Source organism: Salvelinus sp. IW2-2015, linkage group LG23 (genome assembly GCF_002910315.2).
Source record: "Salvelinus sp. IW2-2015 linkage group LG23, ASM291031v2, whole genome shotgun sequence".
In the NCBI taxonomy this organism is placed as follows: Eukaryota; Metazoa; Chordata; class Actinopteri; order Salmoniformes; family Salmonidae; genus Salvelinus; species Salvelinus sp. IW2-2015.
This window is the reverse complement of record NC_036863.1, coordinates 47,312,824-47,336,025: the sequence shown is the minus strand read 5'-3', so window position 1 is coordinate 47,336,025 and position 23,202 is coordinate 47,312,824. Positions and strand designations below refer to the sequence as shown.

Genomic DNA, 23,202 nt, shown 5'->3' with positions numbered 1-23,202 from the left:
ATAAACTTTTCCAAACAAGTCAAACAACGTTTATAATCAAACCTTAGGTACCCTAATACGTAAATAAACGATAAAATTTAAGACAGAGAATCGTTATTGTCTTTACCAGAGAAAAATACCAAAGAACTCTTCCACGCGCTTGGAAAATTTACAGCCAAAATGGGAGCCACCTAGAAAAACTACAGTTTCTGTCTCATTTTTCCAAAAACCAGCCTGAAACTCTTTCTAAAAACTGTTGACATCGAGTGGAAGCACTAGGAACTGCATTCTGGGAGGACTTGGCCGTATAATAAAAGTGATGGCCATTGAAAATAGTGGTAGGCTGAAATTATTTGGTGGGGGGATGGTTGTCCTCGGGGTTTCGCCTGCCATATCAATTCTGTTATACTCACAGACATAATTTGAACAGTTTTAGAAACTTTAGAGTGTTTTCTATCCTAACAATTACATGCATATCCTAGCTTCTGGGACTGAGTAACAGGCAGTTTACTTTGGGCATGCTTTTCATAAAGAGGTCAAAATACTGCCCCSTACCCAAGAGAGGTTAAACAAATAATAATACAAAAATGTATACCAGCAGTCAAGCACCCAAGATAACTTGCTAGCTACTTCCAGACACAAATGAGAGAACAGCTCACTGAACATTACTCGCCCTAGCAGTTATTCTGCGCTCTGGAACACTCAGACGAGAGTGCTCTGAAATCGGAGTAGATAGCCAGACTGAATTTACAAACTCACCCGAAATGGTTACTTGCATAGTGGAGTCTTTTCTTAAGACATGTAGCTAGCTTGCTAACTAGCTAAACAATGAACCATCATCACAACTCATGACGTTACTACCCTGGATGAATCTGCAGGTAGCCAACCAACATCTATCAACAGTTGTCGCATTGACATTCTATTGAAATGGATACTTGCATAGTGGAGTCTTTTGTTCAGACATTTTTATTTATTTATTTCACCTTTATTTAACCAGGTAGATCAGTTGAGAACAAGTTCTCATTTACAACTGCGACCTGGCCAAGATGAAGCAAAGCAGTGCGACACAAACAACAGCACAGAGTTACACATGGAATAAACAAACGTACAGTCAATAACACAATAGAAAATCTATATACAGTGTGTGCAAATGAGGTAAGATTAGGGAGGTAAGGCAATAAATAGGCCGTAGTGGTGAAGTAATTGCAATTTAGCAATTAAACACTGGAGTGATAGATGTGCAGAAGCGGAATGTGCAAGTAGAGATACTGAGGTGCAAAGGAGCAAAAAAAWAAATAACAATATGTGGATGAGGTAGTTGGATGGGCTATGTACAGGTGCAATGATCTGTGAGCTGCTCTGACAGCTGGTGCTTAGTTAGTGAGGGAGATATGAGTCTCCAGCTTCAGTGATTTTTGCAATTCGTTCTAGTCATTGGCAGCAGAGAGCTGGGAGGGAAGAAGGCCAAAGGAGGAATAGGCTGTGGGGGTGACCAGTGAAATATACCTGCTGGAGCGCGTGCTACGGGTGCTGCTATGGTGACCAGTGAGCTGAGATAAGGCGGGGCTTTACCTAGCAAAGACTTATAGATGACCTGGAGCCAGTAGGTTTGGCAACGAATATGAAGTGAGGGCCAGCCAACGAGAACATACAGGTCGCAGTGGTGGGTAGTATAAGGTGTTTTAGTAACGAAACAGATGGCACTATGATAAACTGCATCTAGTTTGCTGAGTAGAGTATTGGAAGCTATTTTGTAGATGACATCTCCGAAGTCGAGGATCGGTAGGATAGTCAGTTTTACTAGGGTGAGTTTGGCGGCGTGAGTGAAGGAGGCTTTGTTGCGAAATAGAAAGCCGATTCTTGATTTGATTTTGGATTGGAGATGTTTAATATGAGTCTGGAAGGAGAGTTTACAGTCTAGCCAGACACCTAGGTATTTATAGATGTCCACATATTCTAGGTCGGAACCGTCCAGGGTGGTGATGCTAGTCGGGCGGGCGGGTGCAGGCAGCGAACGGTTGAAAAGCATGCATTTGGTTTTACTAGCATTTAAGAGAAGTTGGAGGCCACGGAAGGAGTGTTGTATGGCATTGAAGCTCGTTTGGAGGTTAGATAGCACAGTGTCCAAGGAAGGGCCAGAAGTATACAGAATGGTGTCGTCTGCATAGAGGTGGATCAGGGAATCGCCCGCAGCAAGAGCAACATCATTGATATATACAGAGAAAAGAATCGGCCCGAGAATTGAACCCTGTGGTACCCCCATAGAGACTGCCAGAGGACCGGACAACATGCCCTTGCCGAAAGTTGAGCACACTGAACTCTGTCTGCAAAGTAGGTGATGAACCAGGCAAGGCAGTCATCAGAAAAACCGAGGCTACTGAGTCTGCCGATAAGAATATGGTTCTCTGATTGACAGAGTCGAAAGCCTTGGCCAGGTCGATGAAGACGGCTGCACAGTACTGTCTTTTATCGATGGCGGTTATAGTATCGTTTAGTACCTTGAGCGTTGCTGAGGTGCACCCGTGACTGGCTCAGAACTGGATTGCACAGCGGAGAAGGTACGGTGGGATTCGAGATGGTCAGTGATCTGTTTATTAACTTGGGTTTCGAAGACCTAGATAGCAGGGCAGGATGGATATAGTCTGTAACAGTTTGGGTCCAGGGTGTCTCCCCCTTTGAAGAGGGGGATGACCGCGTCAGCTTTCCAATCCTTGGGATCTCAGACGATATGAAAGACAGGTTGAACAGGCTGGTATAGTGTGCGACAATGGCGGCGGATAGTTTCAGAAATAAGGGTCTAGATTGTCCAGCCCAGCTGATTTGTATGGGTCCAGGTTTTGCAGCTCTTTTAGGATCTGCTATCTGGATTTGGGTAAAGGAGAAGCTGGGACGCTTGGGCGAGTAGCTGCCGGGCGGGGGGCAGAGCGTTGGCCGAGGTGGAGTAGCCAGGGAAAAGGCATGGCCAGGCGTTGAGAAATGCTTGTTGAAGTTTTCGATATCATAGATTTATCGGTGGTGACCGTGTTACCTAGCCTCAGTGCAGTGGGCAGCTGGGAGGAGGTGCTCTTGTTCTCCATGGACTTTACAGTGTCCCAGAACATTTTGGTGTTAGAGCTACAGGATGCAAATTTCTGCTTGAAAAAGCTAGCCTTTGCTTTCCTGACTGACTGCGTGTATTGGTTCCTGACTTCCCTGAACAGTTGCAAATCGCGGGACTATTCGATGTTATTGCAGTCCGCCACAGGATGTTTTTGTGCTGGTCGAGGGCAGTCAGTCTGGAGTGAACCAAGGGCTATATCTGTTCTTAGTTCTGCGTTTTTTGAACGGGGCATGCTTATCTAAGATGGTGAGGAAGTTACTTTTAAAGAAGACCAGGCATCCTCAACTGACGGGATGAGGTCCATATCCTTCCAGGATACCCGGGCCAGGTCAATTAGAAAGGCCTGCTCACAGAAGTGTTTTAGGGAGCGTTTGACAGTGATGAGGGGTGGTCGTTTGACCGCGGACCCGTAGGCGGATCACAGGAACCTGAGGCAGTGATCGCTGAGATCTTGATTGAAGACAGCAGAGGTGTATTTGGAGGGCAAGTTGGTCAGGATAATGTCTATGAGGGTGCCCATGTTTACGGATTTAGGGTTGTACCTGGTGGGTTCCTTGATSATTTGTGTGAGATTGAGGGCATCTAGCTTAGATTGTAGGACTGCCGGGGTGTTAAGCATATCCCAGTTTAGGTCACCTAYCAGAACAAACTCTGAAGCTAGATGGGAGCGATCAATTCACAAATGGTGTCCAGGGCACAGCTGGGAGCTGAGGGGGGTCGGTAGCAGGCGGCAACAGWGAGAGACTTATTTCTGGAGAGATTAATTTTTAAAATTAGAAGTTCGAACTGTTTGGGCATAGACCTGGAAAGTATGACAGAACTTTGCAGGCTATCTCTGCAGTAGATTGCAACTCCTCCCCCTTTGGCAGTTCTATCTTGACGGAAAGTGTTATAGTTGGGTATGGAAATCTCAGAATTTTGGGTGGCCTTCCTAAGCCAGGATTCAGACACGGCAAGGACATCAGGGTTGGCAGAGTGTGCTAAAGCAGTGAGTAAAACAAACTTAGGGATGTTGACATGAAACCAAGGCTTTTTCGATCACAGAAGTCAACAAATGAGGGTGCCTGGGGACATGCAGGGCCTGGGTTTACCTCCACATCACCCGAGGAACAGAGGAGGAGTAGGATGAGGGTGCGGCTAAAGGCTACCAAAACTGGTCGCCTAGATCGTTGGGGACAAAGAATAAAAGGAACAGATTTCTGGGCGTGGTAGAATAGATTCAGGGCATAATGTGCAGACAGGGGTATGGTGGGGTGCGGGTACAGCGGAGGTATCCCAGGCACCGGGTGATGATAAGAGAGATTGTATCTCTGGACATGCTGGTTATAATGGGTGAGGTCACCGCATGTGTGGGAGGTGGGACAAAGGAGGTGTCAGAGGTATGAAGAGTGGAACTAGGGGCTCCATTGTAAACTAAAACAATGATAACTAACCTGAACAACAGTATACAAAGCATATTGACATTTGAGAGAGACATACAGCGAGGCATAAAGTAATCGCAGGTATTGATTGGGAGAGCTAGCTAACACAACAGGTTAGACAACAGCAGCTAATCAGCGAACACAACGACAGCAGGTAAAATGGCGATGACTACGCAGAGAGGTGTCGGATTAACTACACCCAGAGCCTGAGTTCGCGGCTGGGGCCGACAGATAAAAAATAAACAGAATGGAGTACCGTGATTAATGGACAGTCCAGCAGGCATCAGCTATGTAGCCAAGTGATCATAGTGTCCAGGGGGCAGCAGTAGATGGAACAGGGAAGCCGCGGAGTAGTCGCCACACGGCGTTTAAAGTTAGTAGCCCGGGGCTAGTGGGAGCGTCTGCTCCGATGGAGGCCGGTTGAAGGCACAGCGGATGGAGTATTCGTCGGCAGACCAGTCGTGGTGGTGCGGCGGGGCGCCGTGTCGACAGAGGATCCAAGCCAGAAGGCGAAAGAGGTATTGTAGAATTTAGTTTGCTAGCCGGGAGATGCGCCTGGCTCACGGCTAACTGGTGCTAGCTTCGTGGCAGGGGCGTTAGCCACTAGCTAGCTGTGAAGATTAGAAGTAGTGGTCCAGGGATTACAGCAGGAAACCGGTGTTGTAGTGGAGAGACAGTTCAATACTGGTAGATTGGCGAGTATTATCCAGGCTAAAAACAGGTTATTATCCAGGCTAAAAACAGGGCTGGTATCTGTGCAGAAGGTAAAAGCCGCTAGCATTGGCTAACAATGCCTAAAGAGCTTGTAGCTAATTAGCTTGTTAGCTTCTGGTTAGCTTCTGGTGGTTCTAGAATGTGTTCTAAAATTAAAAATAATAGCGATTCCGTATCACATTGGGTGAGGCAGGTTACCGGAAGGTATAATGGAATTAAAATGGAAAAGAGTGAAAATAAAATTGAAATATATACAAAAAAGAAGAAAAATACAAAGTACACGAGAGGACGAACAAAAACACGTCTTCACTGCTACGCCATCTTGTGAATTGATGATGATTAGCACCTGTTTGGTATAATTGTTTAATCATACACCTGACTATATGCCTATAAAATCCCTGACTTTGTGCAAGTGTACCTACAATGATTGATGCTGTTTTGAAGGCAAAGGGTGGTCACACCGAATATAGATTTGATTTAGAATTTTCTTCTGTTCAGTCACTTTGCATGTAGTTTATTGATAAATATAATCTATTAGCATGTCTATTTTTGAATGCACTCTTACTTTACAGCATTACTTTACACCTGCCTAAAACTTTTGCACAGTACTGTAGATGGAGACTAAATTCTACACTCCTGAAGCAACCTGGATTTTGTGCATTTATTAAAAGAGCAGATCAATATTTTTACTTTGACAAACAAACCCTCCACTTTCATTCTTTGGGACGCATTGAAAGCCTATCTGAGGGGACAGAAAGTTTCCTATACTAAAGGGTTGAAGAGAAAACACAGTGCGAAACTGAATGTCCTTGAATCTGAAATCTCTGAGCTAGAGAACCTGAACTATAGTACTCTGAACACGTATCAAGCTGAGAGGGCCATCATTAAATCAAAACAGCGTTACTACGAGCTTGGAGAGAAAGCACACAAAGTATTGGAATGGCAACTGAAAGCAGAGGAAAGTAGTAGGACAATTAATGCTTTAGAAACTCTTACTAATGAGATATCTTTCGACCCTACTGAAATTAATGATACTTTTAAGAAATATTACGAGGACCTCTATACCTCCCAATCAAGCGATGATCTTATCAGATCTCGACTCTTTTCTCTCCTCTCTCGATCTCCCTATGACGGTCAGAGGAAGACAGAGAGTGCCTGAGGAAACAGTCTTCAGTCCCTGAATTGTTGGAGGCGATTAAATCCTTACCTTCTAATTAATCCCCTGGGGAGGATGGCTTCCCTCCAGAGTTCTATAAAGAATTTAAGGAGCTGTTGGTACCCTACTTTACAGAGGTGCTTAAAACTGTTTTCCAGTGTCAGTAATTCACAAGAAAGGGAAAAACCATTAAAGTGCGCCTCCTATAGACCAATCTCTGTCCTTAATACAGATTGTAAACTGGTCACCAAGATGCTATCTAAGAGACTGGAGTCATGTCTCCCCCTGTTGGTCAACCCAGATCAGACTGGCTTCATAATTAATATATTGTCCTCTAATAAACTCAAAGTTTTTTAAATATAATTAACCTTGCTAACCTCGTGTCGCAGTCTCCCTCGACGCCGAAAATGCTTTGGTTTAGGCACCGCGTTTGTAAATTTGATTAAATCACTACAAATCTCCTAAAGCTAGGATTGCTACCAATGGGATCACTTCTTCCTCTTTCATTCTTTATAGGTGGAACAGACAAGGTTTCCCAATTTACCCCACCTCTTTGCCCTCGCCATTGAACTGACTGAGGCTATTAGAACGTGCCCTGACATACATGGCTTTTAGGTGGGCCCCCATACCCATAAGTTATCACTCTTTGCGGACGACCTTATCTTATTTCTAACTAACCCAGAACTTTCCCTCTCTCACTTACAGAACCTATTACAGTGTTATAGTTCTATCTCTGGATATAAGGTCAATTTTGATGAAAGCGAAATCTTACCGTTGTCTGTCTTTAACCATCATAACATTAGGCATACGTTTCCTTTTAGATGGTCACCTATGGGCTTCACATATTTGGTCGGTTGTGGTCCCGGTCCCGTGTGGCTCAGTTGGTAGAGCATGGCGCTTGCAACGCCAGGGTTGTGGGTTCATTCCCCACGGGGGGACCAGGATGAATATGTATGAACTTTCCAATTTGTAAGTCGCTCTGGATAAGAGCGTCTGCTAAATGACTTAAATGTAAATGTAAAATAGTTGGGCATAATGGTGGATGGTAACCTGAACAACCTCTATAAACTCAATCTGGCCAGCTTGTTGCAAAAGGTGGAGGGTAACCTGTGTAAATGGATGGACTTACCTCTCACTCTACTGGGTATAATCAATGTAATTAAAATGAATGTCCTGCCCAGATTTCTATATTTGTTTCAATCTCTCCCCATCCCTGTGCCCGTAACATTATTTTCCTCTGTCGACAAGCTGACCAGACGGTTTGTCTGGCACGTCAAACCCCTAGAGGTAGCCTGGACAAACTGACCCTTGATTACGGTCAAGTGGGCTTAAACCTCCCCAATTTCAGAATGTACTACTGGGCTGCACAGTCTAGATTTCTGGCTCAGAGGTTTGACAATGGTCCTTCTCCTTCATGGTTGAACATTGAAAAGTTTGAGGTAAATGAGGACACTGTGGCAGAATTGTTTAACAAATGGGACAGGAAATCTATAAAAACTATCACAGACAACCTTTTAATTATACATTCTGTCCTGGCATGGTGCAAACCGCATGCGCTGTTCAGACGAGAGGGATTAATTTCCCCTAAAACCCCTCTATGGAACAATAGTCTCTACCAAACACAAGCATGACTGGGACAAGCACCTGCCTATGGTCCTCATGGCATGCCGCTCCGCTGTCCAAGACTCCACCTTCTGCACGCCTYCCCTCCTCATGCTGGGGAGAGATCCGCACCCCTGCGGAGATGGCGTTTGGTCGGCCCCTGGATAGCCCTCATGTTCCCCCAGGGCAGGAGTATGCCCGGAGACTCCAGGACCGCCTGGAGACAGCCCACACCTTCGCCAGAGAGCAGCTGGTGAATGCAGGTGTGAGGCAGAAAAGGAACTATGACGTGCACACCCGGGGAAGGCACTTTGTGGCTGYGAAGCTGATCTGGGTCTACAGCCCCCTGAGGAAAAAAAGGCAGATGCCCCAAGTTGGACAGTCACTGGGTGGGACCTTGCAGCATCCTGGAGAGGGTAGGGGAGGTTGTTTACCGGGTGCTCCCAGGGGGAGAAAGGTGGCACTMCACCGGGACAGGTTAGCCCCATACAGAGGGGCCTCTTCTCCCCAAACCCCAGGGACCCCCACAATTTCCCTCTCTGGCAATGACTTTCTCCAGGCACCCACCCCCAGGTGTCGCAGACAAGGCTCCAGACAGCCCACTCCCCCAGTCTCCCTCCCTGTGTCACCGCGTGGGTCCCCGGAGCCACGGACTGTATTCCCTGTTCCCGCATCCTTGTCCCCCATGTCCCTGCCTTCATCCTTTGGGTCCCAGAGGGGCAGCCCCCGGCCACGGATGGAGCCCCCTGTTTCACATCTGGACAATCTGCGACCATTACATTTACATTTACATTTAAGTCATTTAGCAGACGCTCTTATCCAGAGGACCATCACGGCCACGCAGGTAAAGGAGACCTCCGGGTCGCTTCAGTGACTTTGTTTGTGATGGGGGGGGGCTGTGTAGCGACCAGCACAGACAGCTGTGTGTTATGTGTTAGGCTATTAGTTGGTTGTGTTGTACTTACCAATACCCAGTGTTCGGGGTTCACCATYCCAATCAACCTGCTATCTGCCAATCACAGGAATGCCTTGAATGTTCTGATGCCGGGCATCCTGATGGTTGGCGGAGTGGCGTGGAGCAGGGTTGGGCAGGGGGATGGAGCATTGGAATTTAAGACCAGGTTTAGCCATCTTTTACATCTGGCCTTCACAAGAGACGGTCACGGTTGTTTCATAGGGTATCCTCCATTTATTTGGCGTGGGCTACGGCCAAACAGTTGCCTGTGTGAAGTTGGGTTAATTAACCGTCAATTCGTAAACTCGACCCTCTGTCTGGACAATTGTTCCTTTATGAACTAGTCAGGTCATTACAATATAATAGATTTTATCTCCAATTTCCATCCCAAAAGTGAGATTTCATATTGATACACACCTATATGTGCTACACATTATTGTTTGGGGGGTGCTAATGTGAGACATGGCCTTTAAACTTTGAACACGTTCTGTCATACTGAACGCAGCCCAGTCAAATGAAATTGATCAATGAGCCATGGCATTGATCTAGCAATGGTTTGTTAGATACCACCCACATATGTTTGCTTGAACCCCCTCATTATCATATTGGAGGAAGAATTACAGAAATAAATTAAGAAATAATATAAATGAATACAATTAAAGAAAGTGGGATTCATTATTTAAATCATTGTTTATCTATTTATGTGTTTATTTGTTTTTTAAAATCTATTTGTGTGGATTTATTTACTTATTCATGTTTTTATTTATTTGTGTGCATTTATCTATTTATTCATTTCATTCTAATTACGGCAGCTTTGGTCCTCCGTATCATGCAGGGCTTATCTGTGAAAGAGACCGTCGACTCAGGATGACTTCCTGCTTAAATAAAGGTTCAATAAATGAGTCCACCATTTTGTTTACAATGTTACTACCACTTTTCACATCCAAAGAAATAAATGTGTGTCGTAAGGTGTGTGAAAAATTAATGTGAAAAACGAATATGAATATCAAATTAGGGGCAACAGGTAGCCTAGTGTGTAGAGSGTTGGGCCAGTACCGAAAGGTCGCTAGATCGAATCCCTGAGCAGACAAGGTAAAACATATGTTGTTCTGCCCCTGAAAAAGGGTTCCTAGACCATCATTGTAAAAAATTATTTGTTCTTAACTGACTTGCCTAGTTAAATAAAGGGGGGGGGGAAATATATCTATGTTTACTTGAACAGAATACAGCGTAGTGTGTACACAGTATAATATAATGCGTAAAAGAGTAGTTCCCTGACTGGGAATGGAACCTGCCTGTGACAGTGAGAGTGCCGAATCCTAACTAGGCAGCGGTAGATGTTGTTGAATATTCAATTTAAACAACATGGCAGAAAGTACCAACACAAAAACCTCTTCTTCTCTTCTCCACTTGATCCCTTTTGCTTTCTCATCTCCTCTCCTCCCCACCCCTCCATTCCTCTCTCTTCTATCTCCCTTATCCCCACCCACTGCCCTTTCTCAGTGGTACAACAAGACTGACTACCCCATCTTCGCCCAGTACCAGCGGTACAGGAGGCTCCACCCCCTCCAGCCCTTCTACATCCTGCACCCCAGCTTTGAGTGGCAGCTCTGGCAGCGAATCCAGGACAACATGGCCGAGCCTATCCAGAAGAACCCGCCCTCCTCTGGACTGCTGGGTAAACTATACAGTGAATTCTACTAACCTTTTGTTTACCATTATAGAGATCAAGGCAGATCAGGGGTAGAACTCAATAGTCTATCAAATCATATCAAATTGTATTTGTCACATGCTTCATAAACAACAGGTGTAGACTGCTTACTGATGGGCCCTTCCAAACATTGCAGAGAGAAAAATATATACGGGGTACCAGTACCGAGTCAAAGTGCAGGGATATGAGGTAATTGAGGTAGGTAGGGATAAAGTGACTAGGCAAAGGGATAACTAATYAACAGTAACAGCAGCGTATGTGATGAGTCAAAAGAGATTAGTGCAACAAGGGTCTTTGCAGATATTCTGGGTAGCTTTTGGTTAACTTTTTAATTAACTATTTAGCAGTTTTATAGCTTGGGGGTAGAAGCTGTTCAGGGTCCTGTTGGTTCCAGACGAGGTGCATCGGTACTGCTTGCCATCCGGAAGTAGAAAGAACAGTCTATGACTTGGGTGGCTAGAGATTTAAGGCTCAAATCTTTTTTCAGCCTCCTGATGGGAAGTGTGTGGAACATGATACTTTCTTAGTGATGTGGACACTGAGGAACTTGATGCTCTCGACCTTGTTCCACAACAGACCCATCAATGTGGATGGGGGAGTGCTCGGCCCTCCGTTTCATGTAGTCCACGATTAGCTCCTTAGTCCTGCTGACGTTGAGCGAGAGGTTGTTGTCCTGGAACCACACTGCCTGGTCTCTGACTTGCTCCCTGTAAGCTGTCTCATCTTCATCGGTGATCAGGCCGTCGTGACGTCTGCAAACTTAATGATAGTGATGGAGTGCATGGCCACACAGTCGTGGGTGAACAGGGAGTACAGAAGGGGACTAAACACGCACCCTGAGGGGCTCCCGTGTTGAGGGTCAGCGTGTCGGAAGTGCTGTTGCCTACCCTCATTACCTGGGGGCGTCCTGTCAGGAAGTCCAGCATCCTTAGCTTAGTGATGAGCTTGGAGGGCACAATGGTATTGAACGCTGAGGTGTATTCAATGAACAGCATTCTCACGTCGGTGTGCCTTTTGTCCAGGTGGGAAATGGCAGTGTGGGTGCAATAGAGATTGCGTCATCTATGGATCTGTTGGGGCGGTATGCGAATTGGAGTGGGTCCAGGGTGTCTGGGATGATGGTGTCGTGTCTTTGGCTATGCCGGATTAAGTGACATGACATGCTTTCTATAAAATCCTTTCTCTGTAATTAATATTACCTGATTGAGCTAATCATGTAAATGTAATTAACTAGAAAGTCGGGGCACCACGAAATAATATTTATAGAGCAGTTATCTTCCGAATAAACTCTTAAAGACCTAGTAATATTTTACATCAATAGCAGTCAATATTAATCGTCACCTTATTTCAGTCTCAACTTTCAGTCTCATCTCATTCTTGGTTTTAAACCAATAATTTAAAACCATTTAAAAATGTGCTCCTGGTTACCCGTTCCAATCACCAGGCGCCCGGCTGTCCATTTGCAATATGTTTCAATGGGCATTTACCATGGATTTGACATGCTCAAAAAAACTGCAGGAATGCGAAATTGACTGGCCCGATGAACTCGGGATGGCCAGGCAGTGATTCTGGTTTCTCTCCATCGCTCGTTGGTGTTGATTTCAGAATGTCAATTTGGTGATGGTCTATCACTGTTTAAACATATTGCAAATGTACAAAAGTCAGCAAGTCACCGTCCATCAGTCAATTAGATATCATTCTGACACCAAACTGATACAAACTGACACCACACCCACTTTTTCCAACTCGTTTAGAAGCCAACTATCACATATTTCAGAGCAGGCCCAAAATTCACAGCGCCTTCAGTTTAAACCATAATAAAAATGTAAAACACGTAGTTACGTTCTAGCTGCGGGTCCAGTTCTGACATTATGTGTAGGCCTATGTGAGACGACCCCGAATCCCGAGTTTTGGCTCGATGGGTCATTCGGTGCCCGAGCAATGACCTTAATTGGTGCTGAAATCTACTTTTTCTGGGCGTTGCTACGGGGTCCTTGAATGAGCCATCGGACAGAAACATTGGAGTTGGGCTATGGGCCAAGGCGGTTTCAATGCACCTAATTTTGCGACTCTGGGACTTTTCTAAATGTCATRATTTTCGTGATTGTCAAATTGAATTGAAGTTATTGCAAATATACGAGGCTGTTTCTCGGTCTGAGAACCTTCTAGAGCCACATAACTTACCACGCCCTATCAACTTGAGCTCTAGAGCAGGTTTCTAAAGTTTCAGAGCTCTAGGTCTAACGGTTCTTTGATAGTTCGAATTAAGGTAACTATTGCAATCTCTGTGTGTCTAAGCCCCACACTGTGTCACTTTGTCCTTGCTGTGTGTGTGTGTGTGTGAGTTTTTCTTGGAAATCTGTTGGGAGACATGACTAATTTACAGTTCATGAGGGTTGCCTAATCACACACATGAAGTTTTGGAAAGATCTAACATTTTTAACCCTTCGAAACAGCCCCTATGTAAGGCACTTCCGGTTGACACAGGAAGCTGAAAGTGAATACATATCCTCCTTGGGGTAGGCTCTTACAGAKAATTGAGTTTTAAGTCTTTACGTTAAGAACTAACTGATTTACAGAGGGTTGAATGAGTGTGTGTGTGATTTCAGAAAATCACAGAAAATCACAGAAATCTGGCAGAGCTCCGAAACCCACCTTAACGCATTTGTCTGAACACACCGCATCTGGATCAGTAACTTTTTTTGGGGGGGAAAAACCCATTTCTTTGAGCATCACCAATTGTACATTGTACGATTTCTCTTAATTACGATAGATAAATGGCTGGTTCTTTTTTTCCTGACACCGTAGGTTCAAGTACTTCTATAGGAAGTATCGAGCTCTATTTTCGTTTTTGACCTTTAATCACAGAAAAATGGCCTTAATTCAAAAAGCGTTGAGGCCTCGATACCATCTTTTTCGGGGCTAACAGCACATTAGTCCAAACCTATGCTCACCAAGTTTCGTCTTCGAAGTCTTTTCCGTTTAGAAGAAATGGCCATGTCGTGATTGGTGATGTTTTGTACATTTGCAATAAGATTCCATTCGCCATCTGGTGGAATTTACCGGGAGAGCGGAAAAATGACCAAAATTTGAACATTTTATAAATGTTTATATGTCCGAGAGACTTCGTTCGATGACTTCCCGAAAGATGTGGTTCCTTTGCACGGCCCGCCGCCGTCGGCAAATTTTACAAACATTTGCGGACGTTTAGTAAGGGACCGTACATTTGCAATATGGAGTTTCTCATCGATCTTACAGCAAATGCTGAAAAGTGCTCTGTAATTTTTCCAACAATTGTTTATAGACTGATTATTTCACTTATAATTAACTGTATCACAATTCCAGTGGGTCAGAAGTTTACATACACTAAGTTGACTGTGCCTTTAAGCAACTTGGAAAATCCAGAAAATGATGTCATGGCTTTAGAAGCTTCTGATAGGCTAATTGACATAATTTGAGTCAATTCGAGGTGTACCTGTGGATGTATTTCAAGGCATACCTTCAAACTCAGTGCCTCTTTGCTTGACATCATGGGAAAATCAAAATGTTGCAGACCTCCACAAGTAGGGTCATCCTTGGGAGCAATTTCCAAACACCTGACGGTACCACGTTCATCTGTACAAACAATAGTACGCAAGTATAAACACCATGCGACCCCGCAGATGTCATACCGCTCAGGAAGGAGACGTGTTCTGTGTCCTAGAGATGAACGTACTTTGATCCGAAAAGTGCAAATCAATCCCAGAACAACAGCAAAGGATCCTGTGAAGATGCTAGAGGAAACAGGTACAAAAGTATCTATATCCACAGTAAAACAAGTCCTATATCGATACAACCTGAAAAGCCACTCAGCAAGGAAGAAGCCACTGCCCCAAAACTGCCATAAAAAATGCCAGACTATGGTTTGCAACTGCACATGGGGACAAAGATCATTCTTTTTGGAGAAATTTCCTCTGGTCTGCTGAAACAAAAATAGAACTGTTTGGCCATAATGACCATCCGTTATGTTTGGAGGAAAAAGGGGGAGGCTTGCAAGCCGAAGAACACCATCCCAACCGTGAAGCATGGGGGTGGCAGCATCATGTTGTGGGGGTGCTTTGCTGCAGGAGGGACTGGTGCACTTCACAAAAATAGATGGCTTCATGAGGCAGGAAAGTTATGTGGATATATTGAAGCAACATCTCAAGACATCAGTCAGGAAGTTAAAGCTTGGTCGCAAATGGGTTTCCAAATAGACAATGCACCAAGCATACTTCCAAAGTTTGTAGCAAAAGGGGCTTAAGGACAACAAAATCAAGGTATTGGAGTGGCCATCACAAAGCCCTGACCTCAATCCTATAGAACATGTGTGGGCAGAACTGAAGAAGCGTGTGCGAGCAAGGAGGCCTACAAACCTGACTCAGTTACACCAGCTCTGTCAGGAGGAATGGGCCAAAATTCACCCAAATTATTGTGTGAAGCTTGTAGAAGGCTACCAAAAATGTTTGACCCAAGTTAAACAATGTGAAGGCAATGCTACCAAATACTAATTGAATGTATGTAAACTCCTGACCCACTGGGAATGTGATGAAATAAATAAAAGCTGAAATAAGTCACTCTCTACTATTATTCTGACATTTCACATTCTTAAAATATAGTGGTGATCCTAACTGACCTTAGACAGGGATTTTTACTAGGATTAAATGTCAGGAATTGTGAAAAAATGAGTTTAAATGTATTTGGCTAAGGTGTTTGTAAACTTCCGACTTCAATTGTATGTACGGTCACTGTGGTGAAGACATGGTCGATGCACTTATTAATGAAGCCGGTGACTGATGTGGTAAACTCTTCAATGCCATCCGATGAATCTCGGAAACATTTTCCAGTCTGTGCTAGCGAAACAGTCCTGTAGCTTGGCATCCGCTTCATCTGACCACTTCCGTATTGAGCGAGTCACTGGTACTTCCTGCTTTAGCTTTTGCTTGTAAGCAGGAATCAGGAACTTTGAGATCCTTGTGACACACCCCCTCCTCTAACGTTCCCCTATGCAGCCGTTCTGTCCTGCTGATGTATAAAAGTAACAGCTAGATTTAAATTGGCCTTGTTCAGCAACGACTCGAAGAAACATAGGATATTACAGTTCTTCAGATCCCGTTGATAGGATAGTCTCGAACGGAGCTCATCCAGTTTAGTCTCATTAGGTATCCCGCACTCCGGCCTCTATAGCGTCGCCTTCTTCGAGTGTCGTGAATAGACAGAAGACAGTGTGATTGAGAGGGATAGAGAGCAGTTGCTTTGAGAGCCATCTCAACCTGAAAATAAGAGTATGTCTTATTTACTTTTAAGGACTACTAAAATAGTGATTTTTGTCAGACAGCAGAGGCAGCAGCTCTATAGAGTGGTGAGCATGAGAAACAAGATTCTCTGGTCTGATGAAACCAAGTTTGAACTCTGTCCTGAATGCCAAATGTCACATCTGGATGAAACCTGGCACCATCCCTACAGTGAAGCATGATGGTGGCAACATCATGCTGTGTGGATGTTTTTCAGCAGCAGGGACTGGGAGACTAGTCAGGATCGAGGGATAGATGAACGAGAGATCACAGAGCACAGAGAGATCCTTGATGAAAATCTGCTCCAGAGCTGGAGCGAAGGTTCACCTTCCAACAGGACAACGACCCTAAGCACACAGTCAAGACAACACGCGAGTGGCTTCGGGACAAGTCTCTGAATGTCCTTGAGAAGCCCAGCCAGAGTCCGGACTTGAACCCGATCTATCTCTGGAGAGACCTGGAAATAGCTGTGCAGCCCCATCCATCCTGACAGAGCTTGAGAGGATCTGGGAGAATGGGAGAAACTCCCCAAATACAGGTGCAGTGGAGGTTCTCGCTTGTATGGCTCCCTGGGCGAACCCTCCCTTTCCGCACCATTCTGCACTAACTGTAATTTTTATTCAGATATTTGGAACAACACAATTACATAATCATAACATTTAAAACTATTTAAATATAAAAATATATACAAGAATAAGACTCATATATATCAAAAATAAGTAACAAAGATGAATAGAAACAAATTTTWGTATATAAATACAAATAAAAAGAGAATCTAATTATTACACTATTACCCTAATGCTAACAAAAAACACACAAATAAAAATAAATTGCACAAATCCTATATCACACAAATGTCACGGATCCCGGAACTTTCACTACGCACACCTGGCCCCTATTCCCAGTGATTAGTAATTGTATAAGTGTGCCCTTGGTTCACCATTGTCTTGTCGATTATTGTTACTATGTCCGTTGGTCGTGTGAGTGCCTGTGCTGTGTGTTTTGGCTTCCGTGCCCTTGTGGATTGTGCAGATGATTACGGGTCTTGTCCCGTGTGTTAATCATTGTGCYCATGTGTTATTTATTCGAGGTACTCCTCGCTCTTTTGTTTGGGTTTCAACAGTGTTTTGTATATGTGTTTGTTTGGTCTTCGTCCCCATGACTTTACATGGCACGCTGTAATTTGAGTAATAATAAAAAAACATATTACGCATTCCTGCGCCTGTCTCCCGATCCCTTTATACCAGCGTGACAACAAATACAAAAATAGAATAAAGAAGATAACCTGATTATTACACTATTGCACTTCAAACAAGAAATACACAAACTAAATTGCACAACTGCCATCTAAACCCTGACTGTTCTTGCCTTCCTTGTTACAAAGTCATCAATTACATCATAAGAAATCTGCCCAGCAATTGCATGGTTAATACTGATGACAGCAAGGCCATTAAGGCGTTCCTGTGGCATGGTGGACCTCAGGCAGGATTTGATGAGCTTCAGCTTTGATAAGCTCCTCTCTGCTTCAACTACGGTCACTGGAAGAGTTAGACAAATTCTGAGAGCACAAATTTGGATACATTTCTGAGAGCTCCCTTTCGTGCATAAATATCAGCAGCTCAAGCAGGGTCATGGTCTTCGATGGCAAGTCAGGCAAGTTCTTCAGTTCCTGTGCAAGCTTTCTGCCGTCCAAGTCTGAGTGTTCTTTATAGTGCAGTGTCATACTAAGGGCCTCACATTGTCCTATCAGCTCCTCATTTGAGAGACTTTGGAAGGTTGACAGCACTCCAAACTTCTCTCCCACATTTTCCAATGTGGAAAATCTTTCCTGAAGGGCTGAGGTTGCTGCATCTACAACAACATTGAAAAATGTCACCTCCAGCTTCTTCAGGGCATCACTCAAAGGCTCATCAAATGATTCATATAAAAAGTGCCACTTTGTGGACCTCAGACTTTTTTGTTGTAGAACGGCCTCTACATTAATACCCTCGCAAATATCCTTGGCTGACGTTTGTGCAGTCATAAAGCCCGTTGCCCTGTAGCTGCTGAGACCTCTCTCTGTCTTTCTGAGAAGACTGACTGCAACATCCACATGCATACTGGGAGACGGCATCAGCTTGCTCACATGTTGGATCTGGCTCAAGATGTCATACCACACCACTGTACAGATGCTGAAGCGGTATGATCCTACCTCCTCTGACAAGGACTGGGCCTCAATCTTTATCACAGGGTCTATGGTTTGATCCCTCACCTCAATCAGTGCCTCTCACTGCTGCTGCCTGATACCTCAGTGGCTCGACACTCTTAACTTTACTCTCCCACCTTGTCTCAGTCCACATCTTCAAAGTGATGTTTTTTCAGGATGGCCCATCAGTGTGTGGAGGCTGAAAACAAGGTGTACAGTTTGTGTAAGATGCCAAAGTAACCTGTGGCATTGACATAACTTTTAGCAGCATCAGCCACAACAAAGGTTCAATGTGTGAGCCCCACATGGCACAAACTGGCTCCCAGTGTTGAGATCTGAGGTCAACCTACCCCAGCCCCTCTCCCCATCTCGTTCTTCTGAGTGGGAGACCTTCCCAGGCAGTAGCCTGCCTAGCTCACAAACTAGAATCAGGGCGCCCACTCCGACAAGGTTAATTGACCCACAGTCCCACAAGGTGACATGATATCATTSGCGTGACGTGCAAATGAGCGATAGAAAACCGATCGCGCAAATGTCACCAAAGCTTGTCACCAAAACGTGACGTGCAAATGAGCGATAGAAAACCGATCGCGCAAATGTCACCAAAGCTTGTCACCAAAACGTGCAGGTGCCCCGTGCCACCCCCGGCAAGATGCCGCCTAGGGCGGCTGCCCATGTCGCCCATAACTAAATCCGCTACTGTACAGGTGTGCCAAGCTTGTAGCATCATACCCAAGAAGACTTGAGGCTGCAATTGCTGCCAAAGGTGCTTCAACAAAGTACTGAGTAAAGGGTCTGAATACTTATGTAAATGTGATATTTCAGTTGTTTATTTTGTATCAATTTTCAAAAACAGTTTTTGCTTTGTCATTATGGGGTATTGTGTGTAGATTGATGAGGGTAAAAAACAATTTAATACATTTTAGAATAAGGCTGTAACGTAACAAAATGTGTAAAAAGGGAAGGGGTCTGAATTGTTTTCGAATGCACTGTACATATACATACTGTACCACAGCCATTGTCCCATAGAATTCGAATGAGTAGAAGGGCCATTCCCATCCGGAAGTGTTGGTTGGGGTGAACAACAAGTAGCCTCTTTTTTACAGGCGATGTATCTCTGACACAATGCCTGTTATCCTTATATGTGAATTCTTAGTTGGAGACCCCCAGTGTGATTGGATCTTCTTTGATCTTCAATTCTAATTCTATGTTCAATACAATCTCTGTACAGAAATACTAGCTAATACAGTCTATCTAGCTAATACAGTCATACTAGCTTATATTAAACTCACATACTAAGTTTCAATAAAAATGAATACACATATAAGAAAGCTTGTTTTAACCTTTAAATAACTTCATGAACCACAACCCAGTACAGCCATCTCAATACTGAGCCACTAAGCTTGTAGCAACTCTATAGGCTTGACAGGCTAGCGTTAGCATAGTTATAACTCTGCAATATATAACACTTGGGTGGGGAGATATCAGGGAATAGACCATATAAACGGAGTAGAAAATATTACCTCAGAGGAGCTATAAATCAATAAGTTCAAACCAGAATATTATCTGGTGACATTTTGTCTTGTTATTCTATGGCCTTACCTAGCTTAGGCGCAAACCCAGTCATCGATATGTCAAAATGGGAAACTGGTCAGAATTGAAGGAATGATGGATGGCGCGAAATACAGAGAAATTCTTGAGGGAAACCTATTTCAGTCATCCAGAAATTTGAGACTGGGATGGAGGTTCACCTTCCAGCAGAACAATGACCCTAAGCATACTGCTAAAGCAACACTCAAGTGGTTTAAGGGGAAACATTTAAATGTCTTGGAATGGCCTAGTCAAAGCCCAGACCTCAATCCAACTGAGAATCTGTGGTATGACTTAAAGATTGCTGTACACCAGCAGAACCCATCCAACTTGAAGGAGCTGTAGCAGTTTTGCCTTGAAGAATGGACAAAAATCCCAGTGGCTAGATGATGAGTTTATAGAGACATACCCCAAGAGACTTGCAGCTGTAATTGCTGCAAAAGGTGGCTCTACAAAGTATTGACTTTGGGGGGGATGAATAGTTATGCACACTCAAGTTATCGTTTTTTTGTCTTTTTTCTTGTTTGTTTCACAATAAAAAAACATTTTGCATCTTCAAAGTGGTAGGCATGTTGTGTAAATCAAATGATACAACCCCCCCCAAWTTTTTTTWWAAAAAGGCAACAAAATAGGAAAAATGCCAAGGGGGTGAATAATTTTGCAAGCCCCTCTATATTAGGCCATATATGCCCATATATTACTTTTCCATATGGGTATCCTGCGCTATCCCGATGTAAAGTGTCGGGCTCATTAAGCTCAGATAGCAGAGCCCTAATTCCTATCCCTTCCTCATCAGGGGTCCTCAACTCCTCATTGCATCATGATCGATGCACAATAGCGGCAATATACTACCTGAGCCTAACCTAGATTACAATCCAACCTGGACATTTTTTCTTTATGGTCCTTTGAGCCAGATTAGACCCAGTTTACATTCAACTAAACCCCCTCCCTCTCCCCTTCCTCCAGGTACAGTTTTGATGATGTCCCTGTGTGAGGTAGTACACGTGTATGAGTTCCTGCCATCTCAGAGGAAGACGGAACTGTGTCACTACTACCAGCGCTTCTACGACGCAGCCTGTACTCTGGGGGCCTACCACCCCCTGCTCTACGAGAAGAACCTGGTCAAGAGGATGAACCAGGGGCTCGACAGGGACATTTACACCCACGGACGGGTCACCCTGCCTGGGTTCAGCACTCTCAACTGCACCCGGGGGGCTAGCACTGACTGAGATAATAAGAGAGATCATATTACAATCAGAAACACACACGGGACCACACACAGGTGGTAAATACAGAAAACACAATCATATTCACAAGCACAGCATGTATAACAATATAACTGACTATTTTATCATGTGCAATCCCTTCAGACAATCTCTAAATCATGGACTGATGGACATTGAAAGACATGCATACATGTTTGACATTGCCATAACTAAATGGAATCTTGCAACTAATGTAAATACCCTTTACTCGCTCAAACACGCACAGGTGCACAGAATTCCTTGTGACAGCACAAACAAGAAATCACACACATACATCATACAATGGACTGTCTGCAAAAACCCCACAAACTCACAGTTCTGCCGARATCCCTCTGTCCTTATGTGTATATAAACTATAAGCGTAGTCATTCCACTGTGAGGCGCTGTTGTCCTGTCTCTGTCTCTCAGGTTGTGACTGAGGGACAGAGAGAAGAGAGCAGCTCCTCTCTCATTACTGAAGATTGTCTTTGCATGCCTGCCTTCTGCTGCACTACCACACACACATACACACACCGAACCTGTACCCTATGTGGACTAGTTGAAAATGGACTTGAAGAGAAACTGAGGAGACTGCATGAAGCTCTGGGAAGAAGAGTGGCATCTCTTGGATATGCTATATAATTGACCATAGACCTGATGGAGATAAATCCCCGTGCGAAATGTGAAGGCTAACTGAAGGAAGCGACTGGAGTTCATAGTATGATGCGTGACAACTAAGGGCGACCCAGAGATTACCTCATCAAGACATGGACCAGATACATTGGGTCACAGAGGTCGTGCGGTGACACTGAGAGACACACACACACACACACACACACACACACACACATACATTCACAGAGACTAGCCAGACTAGCAGTCTTCTCACTCATGAATGAGCCAAACATCCAGCCCACCATGGACCAATGAGAACTGAGAACAGTTGTTCTGGACTGGCTGAGGATTTCTTGGGCATCTAATGCCCCTTTGTGGGTGAACAAAATAACTGGATTGTTGTATTTCCTTCCAGGAAGAAAAAATTGAAGTTTGTTAAAAGTAGAAGTTTGTTTTGGCAAATAAAAAAACCCGGTCTGCATCCGAAGTGGCAACTCTGATCTAATCAAATGAAGAAAGGATTGCTAGGACTGCACTGATTTACCTACTCTACGAGAACCAAATAATGCTTTATTTGTCATTTTTACTGAGATGCATAATAACTTTATATTTTACACCTCCAAGGGGGGTTTATAGATTTAGAATCATTGATGTCATAATATTGAACAACTAAGTAGAATGACAGTCAAACCCCTTGTTGTTGCACTTCTGTCCATGTTTGCCAGCCTTTCTCCCCTAACCCTGCCTGTTACGTGTCAAGTGTCATAGCATCTCATCATTCTGCACTCATAAGCTAATTCTATACCATCCTGCTCAGACAACCCCAGTCATCCTTCTACAGTGACAATTAACCATTAATGTGACTCCTGTTCATAGCAAACCACTGCTCACCTCGGTAACACTGCCCACACGTTAGCCGTCCCTACGTTACAAAACGCTTTTACCCAATATTGCACAAAATGGTTGCTAACATTGCCTATATGGTAGGGTTGCTGATACATGTTCAATAGTAAGAATGATCCGAATAATGTAATTGATTTTGAATTTGTGTTCAGATGATTTGTTAAACCAACTGAATGAATGTGCTTCTGGAGTGTGCATTGTAGCACTGCCTATCCATACATGCACCATTTCCCAACCAGCACAGAACATTCTCCTAATGTTGCCACAATATTGGGAAAGTAAGGCTGTTTTTGTTATTTTTAGACCATGGCTAGGGGTGTTTTTTAGAATGTTTACAGATGTTGTTTCATGGTTTCTTTGGGACTTCTATCACCCTGATATCAATGTGTACCACTGAACAAAAATATTAATGCAACATTTAAAGTGTTGGTCCCATGTTTCATGATCTGAAATAAAAGATCCCAGCAATTTTCCATACGCACAAAAAGATGATTTGTCCAAAATTTTGGCCACAAATTAGTTTGCATCCCTGTTAATGAGCATTTCTCCTTTGCCAAGATAATCCATCCACCTGGCAGGTGTGGCATATCAAGAAGCTGATTAAACATCATAATCATTACACCGTTGCACCTTGTGCTGGGTACAATAAAAGGCTACTCTAAAATCTGCAGTTTTGTCACAAAACAAAATGCCACAGATGACTCAGGTTTTGAGG

At 44.0% G+C, this 23,202-nt stretch overlaps 1 protein-coding gene across 2 annotated transcripts in view; it reads left to right on the top strand.

Annotated features, from left to right (window-relative positions):
- st6gal1 (ST6 beta-galactosamide alpha-2,6-sialyltranferase 1) overlaps window positions 1–22,960 on the top strand; it is a 131,130-nt gene extending 108,170 nt beyond the window's left edge. For both annotated transcript variants that reach the window (XM_023968806.2, XM_023968807.2), the window contains exons 8-9: window positions 10,431–10,605; window positions 20,692–22,960. In XM_023968806.2, the coding sequence (XP_023824574.1) occupies window positions 10,431–10,605; window positions 20,692–20,954 (438 nt within the window). In that variant the 3' untranslated portion in view covers window positions 20,955–22,960. The remainder of the gene's footprint in view (window positions 1–10,430; window positions 10,606–20,691) is intronic.
- The last annotated feature ends 242 nt before the right edge of the window (window positions 22,961–23,202 follow it).